Genomic DNA, 21509 nt, shown 5'->3' with positions numbered 1-21509 from the left:
TAATAGCGGGCACTTTCATAACATTATTAACCTGCACATTAATTTTATATCTGCAAGATAATAAGCATTATAGGACCCGAGAAGTTCCTTTTAAACTAACTATATTTGTGAAGTTAAATAAATAATAAATCTAACGAATTTATAAAAGCCAGCTTCATACGAGCATGTCATATCATAGGTTTCTGGAGCGGAACTAGATGCATGAACCTTGTCCAATATACAAAGCCATTCAGTGATTACATTGCTCATTCCCCAGTAGAGGCTGCAATGAAATGTTTTGTAATACAGAGACAATCTGTCCAGATAAGACGGTTCCTGCACTTGTGCCATTCCCATGGTGTTGAAATATGTATACTCTAATGAGATGCGGAGGTTTAATTACTCCACAGAGATAACGGACTCACTTAATTGCTTGCAGAACAATGCGGTACTGTACCAGCTCGGTGAAATGCGGTGCTGGCTTAGTCATGTATGTGACAAGAGAAAGGGGGCTTTTAACACAATGTACATATTGCTGATAATTAAGACATGGAAAATCTAAAAAAAAAATATAAAATCATTGCACTGTGTTACAAATACAGAACATTCTTATTGAATTAGATCATCAACCCCATTATTTTTTAACTTTTGCAAAAAGTTGGGGGTAAAGAATAGAGAGCCATCAGAAGTGGCAAGTCAGATTTTTGTCATTACTGAATGGTAAAACATGGCCAGTTATGCAGTATAAGTTATTTTATTACTGCATGCCTAGGTACATTTGCCATCAAGGAGCTTGGGAAGGTTGGAAGGCATCTCCCGTGGTAGCTATAAGGACACCTCTATAGCCGGTCATCGGTTGGTCTCAGGAATACAGTAGATTTACAGGAGAATAGGCCACTTTTTTCGCTCCATCATGGTTTCCTTTCTAAGCAAGTGGCGGCATATTGCAAGGAGCCAACCCCATTTATTTGGCAGAGCTGCAATACACATCCAATGGAAAAGTGTTTTATTGCATCCGACTTTTTTTTCTCATGCCATTGTTCTGGTCAGGGACATTATATTGGTTCACCTTGACAATTTCATAAGGGTGTCAATGGAAAAAAGTAACAATAGCTATTAAGCAGGAACTGGACTTTGAACAAACAGATAAATCTGCTTACTTTCCCCCACTTCTCCTCCCCTTGCCTCCTAAACTTATCATTATCAAGAAGGACTGCCAGCACAGTGAGGAGTCAGGTTACACCTCCTGTTATACTCTATGGCAGGGATCCCCAACCTGTGGCTCCTGGGACCAAGATAACTGGCTAGAGGCTGTCAGCCAACTTGATGCATTAGCATCAGGTTTAGCAAACAGCTATAAAGAAGAAGTCTCCTCCAGGTAATTACTTCTGTGAGTAGGTCTTCAAGGAAGAGCAAATTTGTATGCGGATATATTGGCCTTGGTGATGGAAAAGTAATTAAGTGCTAAGCTGGACATAGGATGATGCTCGCAGTCAGAGGAGGTGCTTGAAGCTGGATGCAATAGTGTGGTAGGAGTGCTTGATGTGAAAACACTGAATAGGAGTAAGATGGGAATGCCTAGCTGCAAGTATACTGCCTCGGTGTCGTTTCTGTGGGAAACCTGTTATTATACCAATAATGAGGGTTCTGGGTGTCATCATTGTGGGAGGAGCTGGGTGTCACTATTTGGTGGGGCTCTGCATGTGGCTTGTGACCCTCTTTCAGAGCTGACTGTGGTGCACAAGGTAAGAAAGGTTGGGAACCACTGCTCCATGGAGAGAGGAGGAACAATGTGAAAAAAAACACTAAGAAGTCTTGTACTAGAGCTGGATTTACATCCAGGCAGCTAAGTGCTGATCTGTAATTATCCCCATGCTGCTTCCATTCTTGTGGTAAAAAAAAAGAAATGAAGAATATGAATGGGGGGTTCAAGAGAGGCCTGGATGTCTTCCTGGAGCAGAACAATATTGTATCATACAATTATTAGGTTCTGTAGAAGGACGTAGATCTGGAGATTTATTATGATGGAATATAGGCTGAACTGGATGGACAAATGTCTTTTTTCGGCCTTATTAACTATGTTACTATGTTACTATGAATCCATCTCTGAGCTCTGCAGTGAATTGGAGAGATCGTATCAGCTAGTCTCCTCCCACCAGCTTTGAGTGAACTGCAAATTAGAGAAACAGCCTATCAAAGGGGTGAAAACTGGTGAAATAAAAGGATACAAGACATTTGATAAAACAAGCTAATTCTGAAAGGTTATTTGAAAGTATTGTTTATCCTCTAAGCCAGGGGATTGTGCCACTAGGCCACCCCTATCAATGTGCCCTATTAGGACTTAACAGAATGAGGTCACCTGCTTGGAGATATACTATATAAGCCAGAAAAGAAAGCAGGTAAGCAGTAAACACCACAAGATGCTATAGACCCTGGCATTTCATGGACTGCAGGGCCAGCGGATTTGTAAAAAGGGTTGGTTGAGTTGAGCCAACCAATTTAAAACTTTCCAAAAACAATGTTTCGGGCATTTTGCAAGACTCCTAGAAAAGCAAAACAGATCCATCAACTAAAATGTTTGACTCATCCCCAACTTTCTCTACTTTCCAATCGCTCATTGAGGACAGGTTATTTTGGGACACTGAATTCTCTACACGATGCAGAAATGTTCTGTATCGTATTCCACAGCAGACTATAATCCCCTGGTGCTGCTGGAAATGTGAACAATGCTGTGCAGGTTGAACGTGTCTCTCTCTAAGGTATATCTCTTCTGTTTTCAGAGTCTTGGCAAGTTTCTGAAAGCAGCTGGATATATAAAACTTTAATTACCATAATTCATGTGAAATAAAAAAAAACAACACACAAAACAGGATTACAATAAAAGCGACAAACAGTTGGAAAATATGGAAATTCTTCTGCAGGTATCAATGTCATTTGTTATATGGATAATATTTAAAGAGCCTGGGCAAATAGATTAAATACTACTGACACATGGGACAATACAGTGCTTACAGCAAATGCAATGGTCTGTAAAATACGTGTGCTGGACCTCAATGCTCCTATGTGAAGCCAGTGGTGAAGTGTACAAATCATGGCGGCCTGATGTACAAAGTACAAATCTATATCTTTTTCTATCTAATTTGTGTTCTTCGGTAAAAGTCCTTAGGGGACTGGAAGGCTGGATAGACCATAAATGGAATTGGACCCACTGCTACCGTAAAGGAAATGTGTCATCAGAAAATGGCCTACCATTTAAATCAGGTTTTTATATTAAAATAATCCAGAGAGTCCAGTCCAGAGAGGAAAAGGTAAGCACTATTACAAATCCTGTGTCATACCAACAGTAAAGCCTCCTGAAGCCATTCATGTGTGGGGGCTTTTCATCCATGGAGGGGCTCACTCACAAGTTTGCCCAAGAACACTGCCATGAATAAAGAAAGGGGTCTAATCTTCCTCCAAGAGCAACTTCTTCCAACCATCCAAGATCAATTTGTTGATGAACAATGCTTTTTCTACCTTGATGAAGCACCATGTCACAAAGCAAAAAAGATTAAGTAAATGGCTCAGAGGAGAACCATTGAAATTTTCACACTTAGGCCAGGAAACTCCCCAGATCTTAACTCCATTGAGTACCTGTGGTCACTCGGCAAAAAAAACGGATGGATAAAGAAAAAGACGGAAATTGTGCTAAACTTCAAGCACAGATTAATCAAGAACGGGTTGCAATCAGTCAGGATTTGGCCCAGAAGCTGATATCAAGCATGGCAGGGCAAAGTGCAGGGCAAAGTGCAGAACCAAAACTGTAAACATAGAGTCTTTGCAGAAATGGAAAAAAAAAAAAACTTGTTCTATTTGTCAATGAAAGTTTAAAAACTTACAAAATGCTTATAATTGCACTTAAAGGGGTTGTCCACTATTAGGACACCCCTTCTTGATTAAAATGTTTGGCTACCATAAAATAATAAAGCCCATAGTTACCTCCCGTGCGGTCACTGTTCCTGTGGTGTAGGAACTTGCTCTCCTGGAGCTCTCGTGCTGTTGTTGTGACACGTGACAGCAACGCCAAATCAGCATTGGCGACACTGTCCCCGCCTTCAGACAAATCGAACATGGAGAGGAAGTTTGGGCTGCAGGATCTTGGACTTCCTCTCCATGCTCAATTAGACAGGAGATGGAGACCGTGATGCTGGCGCTGATTGGGCGCCGGTGTCATGTGTCACAACAACAGCATGGGAGCCCTGGGGAGAGCGACCATCGACACCGTGGGAACAGCGCCAGCACGGGAGGGGAGTAAAAGCTTTATTATTTTATGGGTGCTAAGCCACGGGTATGACAAGAATTTGTCCAAGTAGTTCTTTTTTAATAAATTTGCAAACATTTCTACATTTCTGTTTTTTTCAGTCAAGATGGGGTGCATAGTGTACATTAATGAGAAAAAATGAACTTTTTTGAATTTACCAAAAGGGTGCAATGAAACAAAGAGTGAAAAATTTAAAGGGGTCTGAATACTTTCCATACCCACTGTATAATAGCAAACAATATGCATGGCGGCAGCAGCACATAGAATGTGCTGTACAGAGGACCTGTATGGCTAGAGGGCAATGAGGCAGATGCAGAGGGCAGGGCATGTCACGGGGAGCACATACACCACAATTGTGCCCAATGTGCCAATGGAAGTGGAAGATTTTCAACACGAACCAATGACATGCATGGGGAAAAAAAATTCAGCATGGGCTACTTTGGTTCGTTTTATGGGCTAGAGCAGTGCATGTAAATAGCAAGCAGTTTGAGCACAGCAGATGAGCAAACGGAGCCAGTCACATACGCAATTTGCGAAAATGACTGGCATGAGTTTTATTATGGCAGTCTGGACACGGCCTGAAGCAGAAGCGCTGGCAGTCACGGTCCTCATATACCCTGCTGTAAGCAGGTCTTGGTATCTGCAGCATTTAATTTACATGTGCAGATTAAAAAAAGATTAGCAAAAGTCTTCCTCCATATTTAAAAAAAAAAAAAAAAAAAAGTGCCGCGAGCAGAAATCCCTTGTACGTAGTATTTTTTTTCTTTTATATTATAGATTTTATAATAAAATCTGTCTGTCGCATTTTTTACCTAAAAAAAAAGCACAGTTAAAAACACCAACAGAATCCACCATAAAAAGCAGCTACAAAGTGTGAGAATCCACCTTTGAAGGGGAATTCATCTTTGTACGTTGAGGCAACGCCTACAAGTTTAGTCTAAAGATCATGGTGGTCTTCCAAGTCAGAATCAGGCTGATCACTAATTGATGGGATATCAAAGACACAAGCCATCAATTTTTTCGCAAAACAGGAATCACTCCAGGCAAAAATACTTAAATGTTGTTACGATTTAAGACTTTCTTGCATGGATCCAAAGATACTACTCTGCTGGAGGTCATGGTATGACGTACGAGAGCATGTCTTTATATCGGTCAGTGGGTATGACATGATATGAGTGAATAATGAAGTCATGATCTTGAAGAAGCATGAAGAAGAAATTTCGGGGTGGGAAATACAACCAAATTTTATAAAACTACCGTTATTAATTAAAAAAATAAGAGACAAATCAAGGATTCAGTTCATCGAAAAGAAAGATATGGAAGAGACACCTCTCCACTCCAAGCCCATCATTCTCCAGCAATGCACCACTATTTCTTGCTAGAAAGCAAAGTTTTGCCATGAGTAGATTCTCCTGTCAAAGTGAAACTGAGGAGAGACCAATTTGAATAATGCTTGTGTGTGCAAGACCTTCATTTTGTTTGCTATTACTGCAGCAAAATTTCGCAACAACATCCCCGTTATCTAATTTTAGGGCTTCCTATATCCTGACTCACCTTTACTTTCTAAGTAGAAGACAGGGCTATGCATCAGTCCAATGGCTTAAATTTACATTTTCCGCAGTGGAAACGATCTACTGCTTTGTCATAACATCCATTTAATTTGCATATATTAAAATTTATCCCCCACTTTATTTTGCAATTAAGCTATGGAGGATTTAAAGCGACGCTCCTAGTAGAAATAAACAATTTAAAAATCAATGCCAAATGCACAGATACATTACAGAGTGTCCTCATTGTTAATATTTCTGGTACAATTCAATCTCTTCCCAGTCACCTCTTTATTCCTATAAAATAGCCACCGGTTTCTCAGGCTACTCTATGCGCACTTGACTTTGGTAGTCTGTGACACTCCCCTTTGCTCATGAATAGACCAATCAAGAGCAGAGGGCGCGTCTGACTACAAAGTGCACACTGAGTAGTCGGAGAATCTGACCGCTATTTTACAGGAAGAAAAATAGAAAAAAGTGCACCAGAAAGATTAACAAAGACCCAAGTATTACAATTATGCAATTTGCATTTATTGTATATATATAAAAAAAATTGTGAACTGGCTTTAAGTTTTTACAGTGCACGACAATATATTAGGTGATATACGAATAAACACCGTGTGCACTGCTATATATGTGGTGAAGAGACTAGGTTCCCAAACCATTAGCAATCAATATAAAAGTCTCACACTCAACTTAAGTGTCTTTGATTATTCAGTTTTTATTGGTGCAAGGTAGCACTAGATATCTAGTGCTACCTTGCACCAATAAAAACTGAATAATCAAAGACACTTAAGTTGAGTGCGAGACTTTTATATTGAATATATTAGGTGAAACACACGGCGCAATACTGCGAGATCTGTGGGCTAGTCAGCGCTTGTACTTTGCAGCTGTAGGACCCGTGTACTGTAGAAGTGATTCTGGAGAATAAGTGAGGGGCACTGTACACTGTCAAGGGTCTTTGACGTGCTGATTTCATAGCTCGTTTACACATCTTAATTTTTCTAATTTTAAAGGTGAACAACGAGAGGAGCTATAAAGTCAACTAATAGTTTTCCATAGATTATAGTCCTGCCTTACAATAAAGACTGAGGACAACCTTCTGGCATGCTGACCTCTCGACAGGTAATAAATAATAATAATAATAATAATAATAATAATAATAATTTTATTTATATAGCGCCAACATATTCCGCAGCGCTTTACAAATTATAGAGGGGACTTGTACAGACAATAGACATTACAGCATAACAGAAATACAGTTCAAAACAGATACCAGGAGGAGTGAGGGCCCTGCTCGCAAGCTTACAAACTATGGGGAAAAGGGGAGACACGAGAGGTGGATGGTAACAATTGCTTTAGTTATTCGGACCAGCTATAGTGTAAGGCTCAGGTGTTCATGTAAAGCTGCATGAACCAGTTACCTGCCTAAGTATGTAGCAGTACAGACACAGAGGGCTAATACTGCATAAAGTGTATGAGAACATGATGCGAGGAACCTTTTTTTTTTTTTTTTTTTTTTTTTTTTATTATAAATAGGCCACACAGGGATCGTTAGGTTAATGCATTGAGGCGGTAGGCCAGTCTGAACAAATGAGTTTTTAGGGCACGCTTAAAACTGTGGGGATTGGGGATTAATCGTATTAACCTAGGTAGTGCATTCCAAAGAATCGGCGCAGCACGTGTAAAGTGTGATTATTGCACCAATGCCTCTGACACTGGTCAACAACGCAGACTTTCAAAGTGTTATTCTCATAATTAAGAAAAAGAAAATGGTAGACAGTGAGAAACCAGTCAATTATGCAATTTACTTGCCATTATACAGCTTACTGCCAAGGAGTAGAGACACCACAGCGGTCTGATAGCCATGACCAGACATGCGCAGTACTTACAAGCTCTTCCGGTTGACTAGGTGAGTTTGTAAGCACAGCAGGTTGCTGGAGCGCACAGTTAACTGGGCTTCCGATGCTGCAGGCAACGCTAGATCATATAACAGCATCGGAGATCACAACTCCGGCCAACAGTACGACAATGCAACTGGGCTCAGCTGTCACTCAATCAGGAGTGACCCGAAGTCAAGGGGCTGGAGAGTGGCAGAATCTACACACTGCAGCCAAAAAGACCGCTAATACTCTAGGAGCGAGAGGACAATCCTTCTGATCTTAAATGACATTTCTGCAATCTTTATTCCAAAAAATCTCGCTTTTGTTAATTTAATGGAATATTTAATCCTGATGTAAAAACTATCCCTCACCACTACACAGGAACCAAATGTGGAAACTGCACTGTACATTCAAATAAAGCCTTCAATTTAAGAGCTTTCGGCATCATTCCTAGACATATGACCGCCAAATTATACAAAGATACCTAAAGGCAGATATGTTTCTGTAAATCAGTGACGGCTAGGGAACAAAGTAGAAATTTGTTCACAGAACTTTGTTAAAGGTGTTGTGGTTCAGGGAAATCCACACTCCACTGAGCAGCAGATTGCAAAACACAATACTTAAAAGGAGTCCGTCAGGAGGATTTCACCCCCAAACAATTTATTATATGCACATGTTGCCACTTTCACAGAGACGTCCAGCAATATCTTTACAAGGCCAGTCCGTTCCTCCATTACTGGGAAATCAGCATTTGAATTGGTATACAAATGAGGGTGAAGGATTATTTGCAGATCTATTCCCCGCCCAATGCCACCTCCTCCTGCTTGATCGACATGTCGCCTCTCTGCTGTGTGATTTCAGGCAAAGGAGCCATCAGTCAAGCAGGATGAGGCGGTGCTGGGTGGGGAATAGAGCTGGAGTGACGGAGGTTTCAGATCTAGAAAGAGCTCTCCAACCTAATTTACATATCAATTCAAATGCTAATTTCTCACTAATGGAGAAACATACAGGCCATGTAAAGGTATTGCTGGACTTGTTTTTGAAAGAGTAACACAAGCACATATACTGGTAGTTTGTGGGATTAAATCAAGTGGACAGATTTTGGAGTTAAAAAATTACCAATTGTATAAATCAATTTTTTGAAGTTAGATTTTTATTTTTCTTTTTAATTTAAACAACTTTTTTTGTCTTCATACAATCTTTATTAAAAAAAAAATGAAATTTGAAAACTTGCAATTTTCACACTGGCCACGGAAGCTTTTTTTCTGTCCTTTCAAAATGAGTTTTCAGGAGGCTCCTTATTAGCAAAGTCAGGATTAAAATGACAGTTAACACCTCTGTACAGAGCTGATAAGACAGCATCCACAAATCAAAATAAGTAATTTCACTGCTCACACTCCCATCACAATAACCTTGGTATGTTAGCTGCCTCAACGTTAGACCTTAGTACATTAGAGTCTGCTCATTACTGCTAATATACACGGCCATTTCCTGAAAACCAAAGTTAAAGTCTACCAGCAACCCTAGTGGCCAGTGTGAAAATTGCAAGATTTCTAATTTTTTTTAAAAGATTTTGATATGGGGGAGAAACAAAGTACCAAAAAGGTTTAAAAAAAAAAAAATATTTTACACAAAATCCTTATTTAAACAATATGTGTGTCTTTACTAATATATTCCTGAATGTAAGTTTGCACCATTTTAAGACATGCTTCCTTACTTAGCAAGTCTTCTGTACAATATCTCCTTGTTCTCATTGCTCCCACTCGCATCACAATTGTTCTCTTCCCCCTTGTTCTCTCTTCTATGATTTCTTATCCTTACCTTTAAAGAAGTTGTCCACTACTTTAGCACTGATGACCTATCCCTTAGGATAGGTCATCAACGTCTGAAAGGTTGGAGTCCGACACCCGGCACCCCCGCCCTATCGGTGTCTGCCAGAAGTACTCACTTGCGGAGCTGGCAGTCTTCTGATAGTAGCTAGGTTTGGTACTACACATCCGCCTCTTAGGCTACTTTCACACTAGCGTCGTGCACTGCACGTCGCAATGCGTCATTTAGGAGAAAAAAACGCATCCTGCAAAATTGCTTGCAGGATGCGTTTTTTCACCATTGACTAACATTAGCGACACTTTGCCACACGTCGCAACAGTCGTGCAACGGTTGCGTCGTGTTGTGGCGGACCATCGGCAGCAAAAAACGTTGCATGTAACGTTTTTTGCTGCGATGTGTCTGCCATTTCCGACCGCGCATGTGCGGCCGGAACTCCGCCCCCACCTCTCCGCAACTCACAATGGGTAAGCGGATGCGCTGGAAAAATGCATCCGCTGACCCCGCTGTGCGGCGCTTGCACAGTATGCGTCGGTACGTCGGGCCGACGCAGCGCGACGGCCCCGTACTGACGCTATTGTGAAAGTAGCCTAAGTCAAAGCAATAGGAAGTGGATGTGTAGAACCCTGCGGTGGCCACTATCAGAAGACAGCTAGCTCAGCAAGTGAATACTTCCAGCCAGCGGCGGATGCCGACACCGATAACAGCTGATCAGTGTGGGTGCCGGACCGCCCCCAATCCTAAGGATAGGTCATCAATGCTAAAGTAGTGGACAACCTCTTTAAGCTAGCAACTTGTGACCATCGGAGTTGTAGATTCAGATCAACTGAGGAGTCCAGTGAAAAGGTCAAATGTGTCTTCCTACCATATAGATAGACGATAGATAGATAAATATAGGATGATATTTCAATATCTAAGAAAGCCTCTACTGAGAGTTTCTAGCACTTCACAGTCATTGATTTACTATACACGATGATATAGTGACACCATTGTAATACTCACATGAACACACACATTAATGGAGGAAATAGTAACGTTACCTTGGAAATGTTACTGGACCGGCTGACTGATCGCCCCAAGGTCTTTTCATTCTGAAAAACAACATAAATGGAAAGACATGAGATGTGCTACAAGAGAATGCTCATGATAGAGAGAACAGGCAATATATGGAAATGGATTACTTGGAGTATTGGACACCAAGACACAATGAAGTCAATCAATTGAGGTTTTCTGACAAAAGTGATCGAAAACACACACAATATAGTGCACATGAACAGTTGAACACCGGTTTCTGAAACACATGAAAAATGCATGTAATCTGCACATGACTATATCAGTAAAGATTGTCAAATAACAGGAAGTTTCAAAAACAAAGCAACTTTGTTTTTACCGCCTTTTTGACGCTGCAGTTTTCGGCTCTTAGGTGTATCAAAGGTTAAAAAAAATGCCTTAAATTACAAAATAGAAGCAGAAATGGTGCAGAAAATCAGCAACATTAAAAACTCAACAAAAGCTCGTTGTGGGAACGTAGTCTTATACGGTTATAGGTTACAAGCTCTTTTTTTTTTTAGGAAATCCTGTTTTTAATTAATTTTTATTTTAACATCAGTGTGAATAATCCCCCCCGGCAGAAAATGTGCGACCGGTTAGCGGAGAACCAGCATCTCACCGTACACTGACCGCGCGGGTTCCTAAATGGATGCCAGTCACTGGAGGGATGCCATCAAGTACGGCGCTATACAGTTTGAATGACCTTTTCAGCAAGTGTCCTTTATTGTCAAGAAATTCCTCTGGTTTGCCAGCACTAAACAAACTGATCTCAGCAATTCTGATCCTGCAGGATGATGTATTATATAATATGCATTTACAAAACTATTTTGGGCTTGAAGCTTGGAACTTGCCGCTTTTCCCATGCATTTAATAGAAATGTCAGGCGAGAATGTGGCTGGATTTAGCCTCTGCGATCACTTAAACACGGGTGGCTTTTGCAGCACCCAAATACGTGACCTGTAACTGGGTATATTTCGTCCTTGTTATAACTGAAGATTTCACTGTCAAAGCTGCTGCGCCACTAAAATCTCACCCCTTCAACCTTGGATTTTTACCAAATCTCTGGTCATCATGTGGCAACTGAATGTCCTCATCTTTCAGGGGACTAATTTATCAAAGACCAATGCATCCGCCAGCCGATTCCCAGTAATGCTTGTTATATAGTGCGTGGTTTATTTATTTAAATCAAATAATCCCAATGAACTAACATTGCAAACACAACAAACAGCTGCAATACAAAAAGAAAGATCTGAAATAATATGAAATATTTTCACATTTTTTTTGTTTACAACCATGAAAATATAAGGTTTAACAATGGCCCTCACAGTCCCGATTTGAACATCATTGAAAATCTGTGGCTAGATCTCAAAAAATAACAGTGCATGCAAGACGACCCAGTAATCTCACAGAACTGGAAGAATTTTCCTAGGAAGAATGGATGAAAACCCCTCAAACAAGAATTGAAAGACTCTTGGCTGACTACAAAAAGCGTTTACAAGGTGTGATACTTGCAAAAGGGGGTGCTACTAAGTACTAACCATTCAGGGTGCCCAAATTTTTGCATCGGCCCATTGTCCTTTTTGTAATTTTAAATATGTAAAAGAAGAAAATATATATTAACGTATATACTCGAGTATAAGCCGACCCGAGTATAATCCGACCCCCCTAATTTTGCCACAAAAAAATGGGAAAACTTATTGACTCGAGTATAAGCCTAGGGTGGAAAATGCAGCAGCAACCGGTGACTTTCAAAAATAAAAATAGATGCTCCATACCATTCATTATTGCCCCATAGATGCTCCATATAAAGCTGTGCCATATATAATGCTCCATACCATTGATTATTGCCCCATAGATTATCCATATATAGCTGTGCCATATAGAATGCTCTGCACCGTTTATTATTGCCCCATAGATGCTCCATATAAAGCTGTGCCCCATATACAATGCTCTGCACCGTTCATTATGGCCCTATAGATGCTCCTTATAAAGCTGTGCCCCATATATCTATTGCTCTGCACCGTTCATTATGGCCCCATAGATGCTCCTTATAAAGCTGTGCCCTATATGCTCTGCACTGTTCATTATGGCCCCATAGATGCTCCTTATAAAGCTGTGCCATATATGCTCTGCACCGTTCATTATGGCCCCATAGATGCTTCTTATAAAGCTGTGCCATATATGCTCTGCACCGTTCAGTTTGGCCCCATAGATGCTCCACATAAATCTGTGCCATATATAACGCTGCTGCTGCAATAAAAAAAAAAAAAAAAAAAGCACGTACTCACCTTTCTTGCTTGCAGCTCTTCAGCGTCCGGTCCCGGCGTCTCTCCGCACTGACTGATCAGGCAGAGGGCGCCACGTACACTATATGTGTCATTGCGCCCTCTGACCTGCACAGTCAGAGCGGAGAGACGCCGGGAAGATGGAGCGGTGCCGGGAAGATGGAGCGGCGCCCAGCATGTGGATCGTGGACAGGTAAATATTACATACTTACCTGCTCCTGGCGATCCTGACGCTCCCCCTGCCCGTCACACTGTCTCCGGGTGCCGCAGCTCTTCCTCTGTCAGAGGTCACTGGCACCGCTGATTAGAGAAATGAATATGCGGCTCCACCCCTATGGGAGTGAAGTCCATATTCATAAGTTTAATGAGCGGTCCCACGTGACCGCTGTACAGGGGAAGAGCTCCGGCACCCGAAGACAGTGTGACGGGCAGGGGGAGCGTCAGGATCGCCGGGACTAGGTAAGTATGCCTCAGACCTCTCCCCCCCTCACCCGCCGACCCTGCCACAGACCGTGACTCGAGTATAAGCCGATAGGGGCACTTTCAGCCCAAAAATTTGGGCTGAAAATCTCGGCTTATACTCGAGTATATACGGTACTTTTTTTTGCCTAAAATACAAAGGAAATGTGTCATCTTTAACTTTATGCCTTTTAGAGATCATTTTATCTTCAACTTGCTTAACTGTTCACAATAACAGTAATTTTGACCAAAGGTGCACAAACTTTTACATGCCACTGTATGTGACAGAACATTGGCCATTGACTGGCAGAAAAATAAGATGCATTACTGATGCAAAAATAAATAGGAAAAAGCTTCTTTTCTAGAACACATTTTGTGTTATAAAAAAAGGAGTTGTGCCATAATAATGATCATCTACCCACGGAAGTTGCTGCATGCTGGGGCCTCACTAATCATGTGAACAGAGGTCCAGAGTCCACTGGAGGAATGTAGCCTCAGTCGAGCACTTGAGCTGTCATTCATTGTCTATGGAACTGACAGACTGGCTATTTCAGGGTACTATAGTCAGTGAAGAGAGCAATAGAGCACATGCAATACTGATGATCCATTCAAAGGGAGGACTTGGGACCCTAGTGATCCGCTACTCATCCACGAGTCACAACTCTAATTTTGTTACAATCCCTTTTAAGAGATTTTGCTACTATAAAATGCTAACGTTTTATTAAAGCAAGCGTCTCCTTGATTACAGACAACAATCACAATGCCTGTGGTCTGAAACCAATTAATTAGTCTGCTTGCTTTTTTTGCTAACCTACATGCAGTAGAAGAGAGGGAAGGTGGAAGGGAGTATCACGTAAAGCGGTATTCTCAAGATTGAAAGTCTTCCTCTATCCATAGGATAGATCCCAGATTGCTGGGATCCCACCGATCCTGAGGGCTGAAGAGCCACGTGTGATTGTAGTGGTAGTCAATCATGTGCACTCACTCACTCTTGTAAGAGCGCAACACTCTGCAATCCCATTACAATTGACTAGATTGGCAATGTGCATGTTCGACCATTCCACAGGTCTCCCTGGTTCTTGGAACAATGGGGGTCCCAGCATTCAGACCCCAGTGATTAAAAAGTTCTCCTATCCATAGAATAACACGAGAATACCCTTTAACCACAGGATCAGACAACATTCTGGATTTGTGTGTAGTCTGTTACCATGGATACACATCAGTCAACACAAAAGTTGTAAACACAAAATAATAAAAGAATTTTAATTACGGCATTATTATTCCTTTTTTATCTTATGTTCACTGGAGCAATGTTTTGAGGACACTCATCACCCAACAATTTATTTTTCCAATAACCACATAAAAAAAAAAAAAGAAGACAAAACCGTGAATCTGAGATTTCAGTCTCCGCCACTCACACAGATCCCTAACCGGTTTGTTCTTCTTAAACAGAGCAATGATGGAACTTAGAACATTCAAGCGAGATCAAATACAGATGTTGAGTTACAGGCAATGCTTTGTTTCGGCAGCACATGCAATTACCCTCCGCTAAGAACATCATTTTAATTGCCAAAGGTTTACATTCTGAAACTGCTCTTGGGAATTTGCAGGCTTCAAAAGCGCACCACGTGCTCCGCTAATTTCCATATGCAAAACCGCTTATTATTGTACACGCTGCAGATAAAATAACAATCTTAAAACAACAGGTAGTTGTATTTAATCATCATAGTGAGAAATATTATTTCCGATGCCAACTAATTAGGCTCGCTGGCAAAGAAACTGGGGAAAATATGCGTGCTGGGGCATGTAGAGCAAAACGAAGGAAATTTAAAAAAAAAAAAAAAAAAAAATCCCCCAAATTATTATATTTTTTAGGTTGATTTTAAAAGGGCATAGAGGCATCAAGCCCACATGCAACTGACCAGACAGTAATGAATTAACTACTTCACCTCTGCATGGGTCACATGAATATGACATGGGCCAAGAAGAAAAGAAATGACGTCGGCGCCATCACCCTGTCAAGACATAAGGGGTCCTTTCAATCTACTAACTGGTAGTAAAAGCATCTTAAGGGTCTCCCGATGAGCCAACTCCAGGCCACAAAGAAATCCATACTCTTAAATAAAAATAAAAAATCTATATTTTAAACTTTGTGCAACTTTTATTCTACTTTATTATGATGTAAAGGGAAAATCACATAAGGAAAAAAAAAGCAAACGCCATTTAGACATTTTAAAAAAAATTAGAACTATAGGAAGGCTTAGTCCACGTTAACACATTAGTATTTGTAAGCCAAAGCCATGAGTGGGTGATAAATACAGAAGTGGTGACATGTTTCTATTATACTTTTCCTCTGATTGTTCCGCTCCTGATTTGGGTTTAGAAATACTGATGTAAAATACTGACCAAATACTGAATGTGCGAACAAGGCTGTATAAAAAAAAAAAAGATGAAAAAAGTTCAAACCTATAAAACTTGAAAGTTGCATGTAAGTTTTTCATTCAAGTATGTGGAAAAGCAAACATTTACCAAAATCTATTTCTCCCAAGAGAAACAAGAATCACATAAAGTTATGAAATATGCTTAAGCCCGGGAGTGAAAAGGTTAATGGATACCGAATCGGTTGTTTATTTTTATCTTCTATCATGTCAGCCAGACCCTTTAAATGTGCTGATGAATGGCTTTATATAAACTGCTTTTGCTTGAGTAAGTAAAAAAAAACAAACAACATAATGACCTCAGAACTCTCCTTGGCTGACATTACACAATAACCAAGCAACTATTGAATTATGTTATTTAGATGCATCGTAATAAGGAGACCTAACAATGCACAAATTATATAAGCATTTAATGGCTCTAGTGGATAAAGTCGGTCATTGCTCGCGGTAGTACTAGGTGGCACTGTTTGCCTAGTTTAGCAATCATGTGTGACAAAGGCTGGGTCCACATTACGTTATGGCAGTCCGTTAGACGGACTGCGTTACACCGCAGCATAACGCGGTCTAACATAGTCCGTTAACGCTGCCATTAACCCCTATTATCGGGCGCATCGCCAACGCATGCCATAATCGGCATGCGCTAGCAATGTGCAGTCATTCTGTGACGGACCCTCGGACGCAGGCTACAACGTTTCCGGGTTTGTCACCGCTAGCACAGATAGAGCGTCTGCGCTAGCGCGATCGCATAACGCAATCCTTTTCGACACTTGCGTTAACGCAGTCCGTTTAACGCATGCGTTCAACGGACTGCACCTAATGCAATGTGAACCTGGCCTAAGCAAAAACTGTGGCATAAGTGTGCAAAGATGAGCAAGCCATTTTGTAGGTTTTACCAGGGAAGCTTCAACTGTTTCTAAAGTAAAGGAGTCCTTACCTATTTGCATGATGATGAGCAATAGCTTAGAAATCAGTTGGGGTCCAATGGCTGGGATGCCATCGATTGCCAGAAAGAGCCACTTGTATTCCCATTGGAGTGGTTACGGTATCACACATGGTCGAGGTCGACCATCTCCATGTAGTCTCTATTGGATTGCCGAGCACAGCAGACACACTGCTATTTCAGCAGCCCCATAGAGAATACATGGAGCTCGGGTTGACAATGCACACTCGTAGCTGAAGAGGATAAAAGTAGCAAGTTCAGTATATCGGTGGGGGTTGACCACTCCTTCAGATAGGTGAGCACTTCCTTTTTCTGGACAACCCAATTAATCACACAATTCAAATAACTTTTTGGCAATTAGTGACATATTTAGGTCGAACATGAGCAGCCGATGTCTTGAGAAGGCTTTGTATACAGTGGGAGTCAACTGTGGTGGATCGCCAAGAGTTGCCTGCCGGTGCCATAAAAGGAGGCAACACAGATCATGGCAGATTAACGTTCAAAATCGTCATGATCGTCACTCTGATCATGGCAATTTAAAACCTTTTAAGCTGCGATAAATATTAACACCTGCAAACTACAGGGCCCGATTCAGCAAGCAAGTCTGAAAGTTTTCTGGCATAGAACTACTTAAAATGAGTGTGCATAGCGTAGCGAGCAAAAAAGACTGATTATGTATTAGCGTTTTCACACCAGTGTCCTACAGCTCAGGCAACGGTTTATAAAGTGGGAGGAGCTCATTACTGAGGGGGCGTGGCTATGTAGAGCCAAAAATATATATATAATTAAAGGGAACCTGTCACCAGAAAAAAAAACAACCTGCAGATATGGGGATCAGTGGCAGGTTAATAACGTTACTAGCCTGCCTGGTGCCCGCACTTTGTCAAACACTGCGGGGAGAAAATGAACTATATTAACACCCCCCCCCCGCGCACGACGGTCTTACGGTTTCAGTCACGGGGGTGGCGCCGGTTCAGTCATCGCTCTGAGTATACACAGCATCCGCTGTAACCGTGCCCCCGCCACTGATTAACACTCAATCTGCTTTAGGGTCAGCTGTCAGTCAGGGCCGAGAGCGCAGTTACAGCCACTGCTCTGGAAGACTAACGCTGCTGGGGGGGAAATAAAGTTAATTTTTCCCCTGCAGTGTTTGACCAAGTGCTGGTGCTCAGTAAGTTAGTAATGCTATTAACCTGCAGATTAACCCCATATCTGCAGCTTAAAGGTACCTTCACACTCAGCGACGCTGCAGCGATACCGACAACGATGTCGATCGCTGCAGCGTCGCTGTTTGGTCGCTGGAGAGCTGTCACACAGACAGCTCTCCAGCGACCAACGATGCCGGTAACCAGGGTAAACATCGGGTTACTAAGCGCAGGGCCGCGCTTAGTAACCCGATGTTTACCCTGGTTACCATCGTAAAAGTAAAAAAAACAAACACTACATACTTACCTTCCGCTGTCTGTCCCCGGCGCTGTGCTTCCTGCAGTGACTGTGAGCACAGCGGCCGGAAAGCAGAGCGGTGACGTCACCGCTGTGCTTTCTGGCTGGCCGACGCTGACAGCCAGTGCAGAGAAGCACAGCGCCGGGGACAGACAGCGGAAGGTAAGTATGTAGTGTTTTTTTTTTTTACGTTTACGCTGGTAACCAGGGTAAACATCAGGTTACTAAGCGCAGCCCTGCGCTTAGTAACCCGATGTTTACCCTGGTTACCAGTGAAGACATCGCTGAATCGGCGTCACACATGCCGATTCAGCGATGTCTGCAGGGAGTCCAGCGACGAAATAAAGTGCTGGACTTTCTGCAGCGACCAACGACATCACAGCAGGATCCTGATCGCTGCTGCCTGTCACACTGAACGATATCGCTATCCAGGACGCTGCAACGTCACAGATCGCTAGCGATATCGTTCAGTGTGACGGTACCTTAAGAGTGTTTTCTGGCGACAGGCTCCCTTTAATACCAAATAAAAAAATAGTGTAAATTACACCAGAAAAGTACTTTCGTCCCCGACTTGAGTACATCTCTTAAAATAGTGCACATCAACTGCGCAAAATTTATTACGAGGTGCACGCCCCTTTCTCCAGCGCACATTTCATCAAAACTGGTGTATAAAATGCCAGTCTTGATGAATCTAAGCAATAGACTTTGTGGACTAGAAAGTGATGTCATCACCTACATTTATATATTTTTTTTTAGTAAATGAGTAAATATATGAGAGTAGATTTATCAATACGTTCTCTAATGCAGTCTCTTGTTTGTGAAATCAGTCATTCATTTAAGCAAGGTAATCAGAAGCGCACAGCTGCCCCTGGCAGGGTCTTCACAGCCCCACCGGAGGCGACTGACAGGTCTTTATTTTGCACGTACTAGTGAAATACCTTTCAATAACCTCTAGCAGCGCTGGGAATAGCCGGCCAAGGGCATTGTTGGACTAACCTTGTCTCCAACTATGGCCTCAGGCAACTTTTTTTTTTTTTTAAGTATAATTTCACAGAAATTCCAGAGCGCTTCAGAGAAACATATAGACCTGGCTGTAATCATGCAGGACAGCCCTGATTCACGGTGCCCGTGATTTGTGCAGCATTAATCATGTGACCAGTTCCCTTTAATTCCATACATTAAAATAGGGATGTTTCTGCAGAAAGTAGATGAATTTCAGAGGTATGGGACAGTAGGAGAAATGTCTGCAGTATGGGAACCTACAAATAAATATTTGGTCATTATAAGGGTAACTGGACATGCATCCAATATGATTAGTTTAGAGGGTTTTTTATGTGTTTTTCTCTCTTTTTTTTAAATTGTGCGGGCAGGTATAATCTAGTAGTGGGCGAAAGTCTTTGGAACAGATTTATTGCACTCCCTGTGACATGAACCCTGGAAAGATCCCTTTCCACTGTTCTGAAATACCGTACTCATTTTACTTCAGTGATCTAGTTCTTTTATTGAACAAATATGAAGGATTGTTTCTAACATTCGCTCTTCAGAAAGTTAAGGAGAGAAATAGACAAGCAGTAAAATATACAGTCTAGTCTGTACCCTTGAATTGTCCTCTTTTGCCAAGTTGATTAATACTTGACAGATTTTCCGCATATCACAGTCTAAATGTGAATGCCACAATATAGCAGCTATAAAGGATAATAAAATCTACTATATAATTGTCTAAGGGTCACTTCCGTCTTTCAGTCTGTCCTTCTGTCTGTCCCAGATATTCATTGGTCGCGGCCCTCTGTCTGTCATGGAATCCAAGTCGCTGATTGGTCTCGCCAGCTGCCTGTCATGGCTGCTGCGACCAATCAGCGACGGCCACAGTCTGATTAGTCCCTCCCTACTCCCATGCAGTCAGCGCCCGCTCCATACTCCCAGCAGTCACCGCTCACACAGGGTTAATGCCAGCGGTAATGGACCGCGTTATGCCCCGGGTAACTCACTCCGTTACCGCCGCTGTTAACCCTGTGTGACCAAGTTTTTACTATTCATGCTGCCTATGCAGCGTCAATAGTAAAAACATCTAATGCTAAAAATAATTTAAAAAAAAATAAAAAAATCATTATATACTCACCTTTTGCGACGCTCCGGTGACCGCTCCATGCAAGCAGCAGGTTCCGGTGCCAAGGATGGTATGGGAGAAGGACCTGTCATGACGTCACGGTCATGTGACCGAACTACAATGGGCCCTCGGAAGATGAGTATATGTTTATTTTTTAACCTGTGACATACGTGGCAATACACTACGTGGCTGGGCAATATACTACGTGGCTGGGCAATATACTAGGTGGCTGGGCAATATACTGCGTGGCTGGGCAATATACTGCGTGGCTGGGCAATATACTACGTGGCTGGGCAATATACTACGTGGGCTGCGTAATATACTACGTGGGCTGCGCAATATACTACGTGGGCTGCGCAATATACTACATGGACTGCGCAATATACTACGTGGCTGGGCAATATACTACGTGGCTGGGCAATATACTACGTGGCTGGGCAATATACTACGTGGCTGGGCAATATACTACGTGGCTGGGCAATATACTACGTGGCTGGGCAATATACTACGTGGCTGGGCAATATACTACGTGGCTGGGCAATATACTAGGTGGCTGGGCAATACACTAGGTGGCTGGGCAATACACTACGTGGCTGGTCAATATACTACGTGGCTGGGCAATATACTACGTGGGCTGCGCAATATACTACGTGGGCTGCGCAATATACTACGTGGGCTGCGCAATATACTACATGGACTGCGCAATATATTACGTGGACAGCGCATATTCTAGAATACCCGATGCGTTAGAATCGGGCTACCATCTAGTAGATTAATAAAAAGACTACCATACAAAAACAATATAGGTCACGAAGGGGTTAACACTGGAGTTGTTCCAAGGCGACTTCCAGTTAAGAATGTAGAAACAAAAATCAACAAAGCCTCAGAAACAGACATACTAATGGTATGATCCATATTCCGGCATATGTACATCATATGGGACAGAGCCCAGCTCAGGATGTTACACCATGTGCCAGAATGCATCATCACTCTGTGGGGGCTCCTGTTCTGGCGGACACAGAGCAGCATTATCTAATTATCTGAAGAGCAGCCTTGTAATACTACATTTCTGTACGCAGATTTCTAAGACAAAATCAGTTGCTTGTCAGGCATATCAGAAGCATATTCTTAAAGGAAAGGTCATCAGGAAATTACCTGTTCTTTAAATCTGTTATTTGTGAAATAGATCTAAACAGTGAGGAAAATAAGTAACTGCCGATTTTGCAAGTTTCCCCAACTACAAAGAATGGA

At 41.9% G+C, this 21509-nt stretch overlaps 1 protein-coding gene across 13 annotated transcripts in view; it reads right to left on the bottom strand.

The window, feature by feature from the left end:
* Positions 1-21509, bottom strand: part of MARCHF8 (membrane associated ring-CH-type finger 8) — a 303316-nt gene that overhangs the window by 45111 nt on the left and 236696 nt on the right. For 11 of the 13 annotated variants that reach the window (XM_069753364.1, XM_069753366.1, XM_069753358.1 and 8 more), the window contains one exon: positions 10577-10627. The exons of the other annotated variants lie outside the window; for them this stretch is intronic. In XM_069753364.1, the coding sequence (XP_069609465.1) occupies positions 10577-10627 (51 nt within the window). The remainder of the gene's footprint in view (positions 1-10576; positions 10628-21509) is intronic. 13 annotated transcript variants of the gene reach the window in all.

Source organism: Ranitomeya imitator, chromosome 2 (assembly GCF_032444005.1).
Source record: "Ranitomeya imitator isolate aRanImi1 chromosome 2, aRanImi1.pri, whole genome shotgun sequence".
Lineage (NCBI taxonomy): Eukaryota > Metazoa > Chordata > Amphibia > Anura > Dendrobatidae > Ranitomeya > Ranitomeya imitator.
The sequence above is the reverse complement of the archived record's forward strand: the minus strand, read 5'-3'. Positions and strand labels throughout refer to the sequence as shown.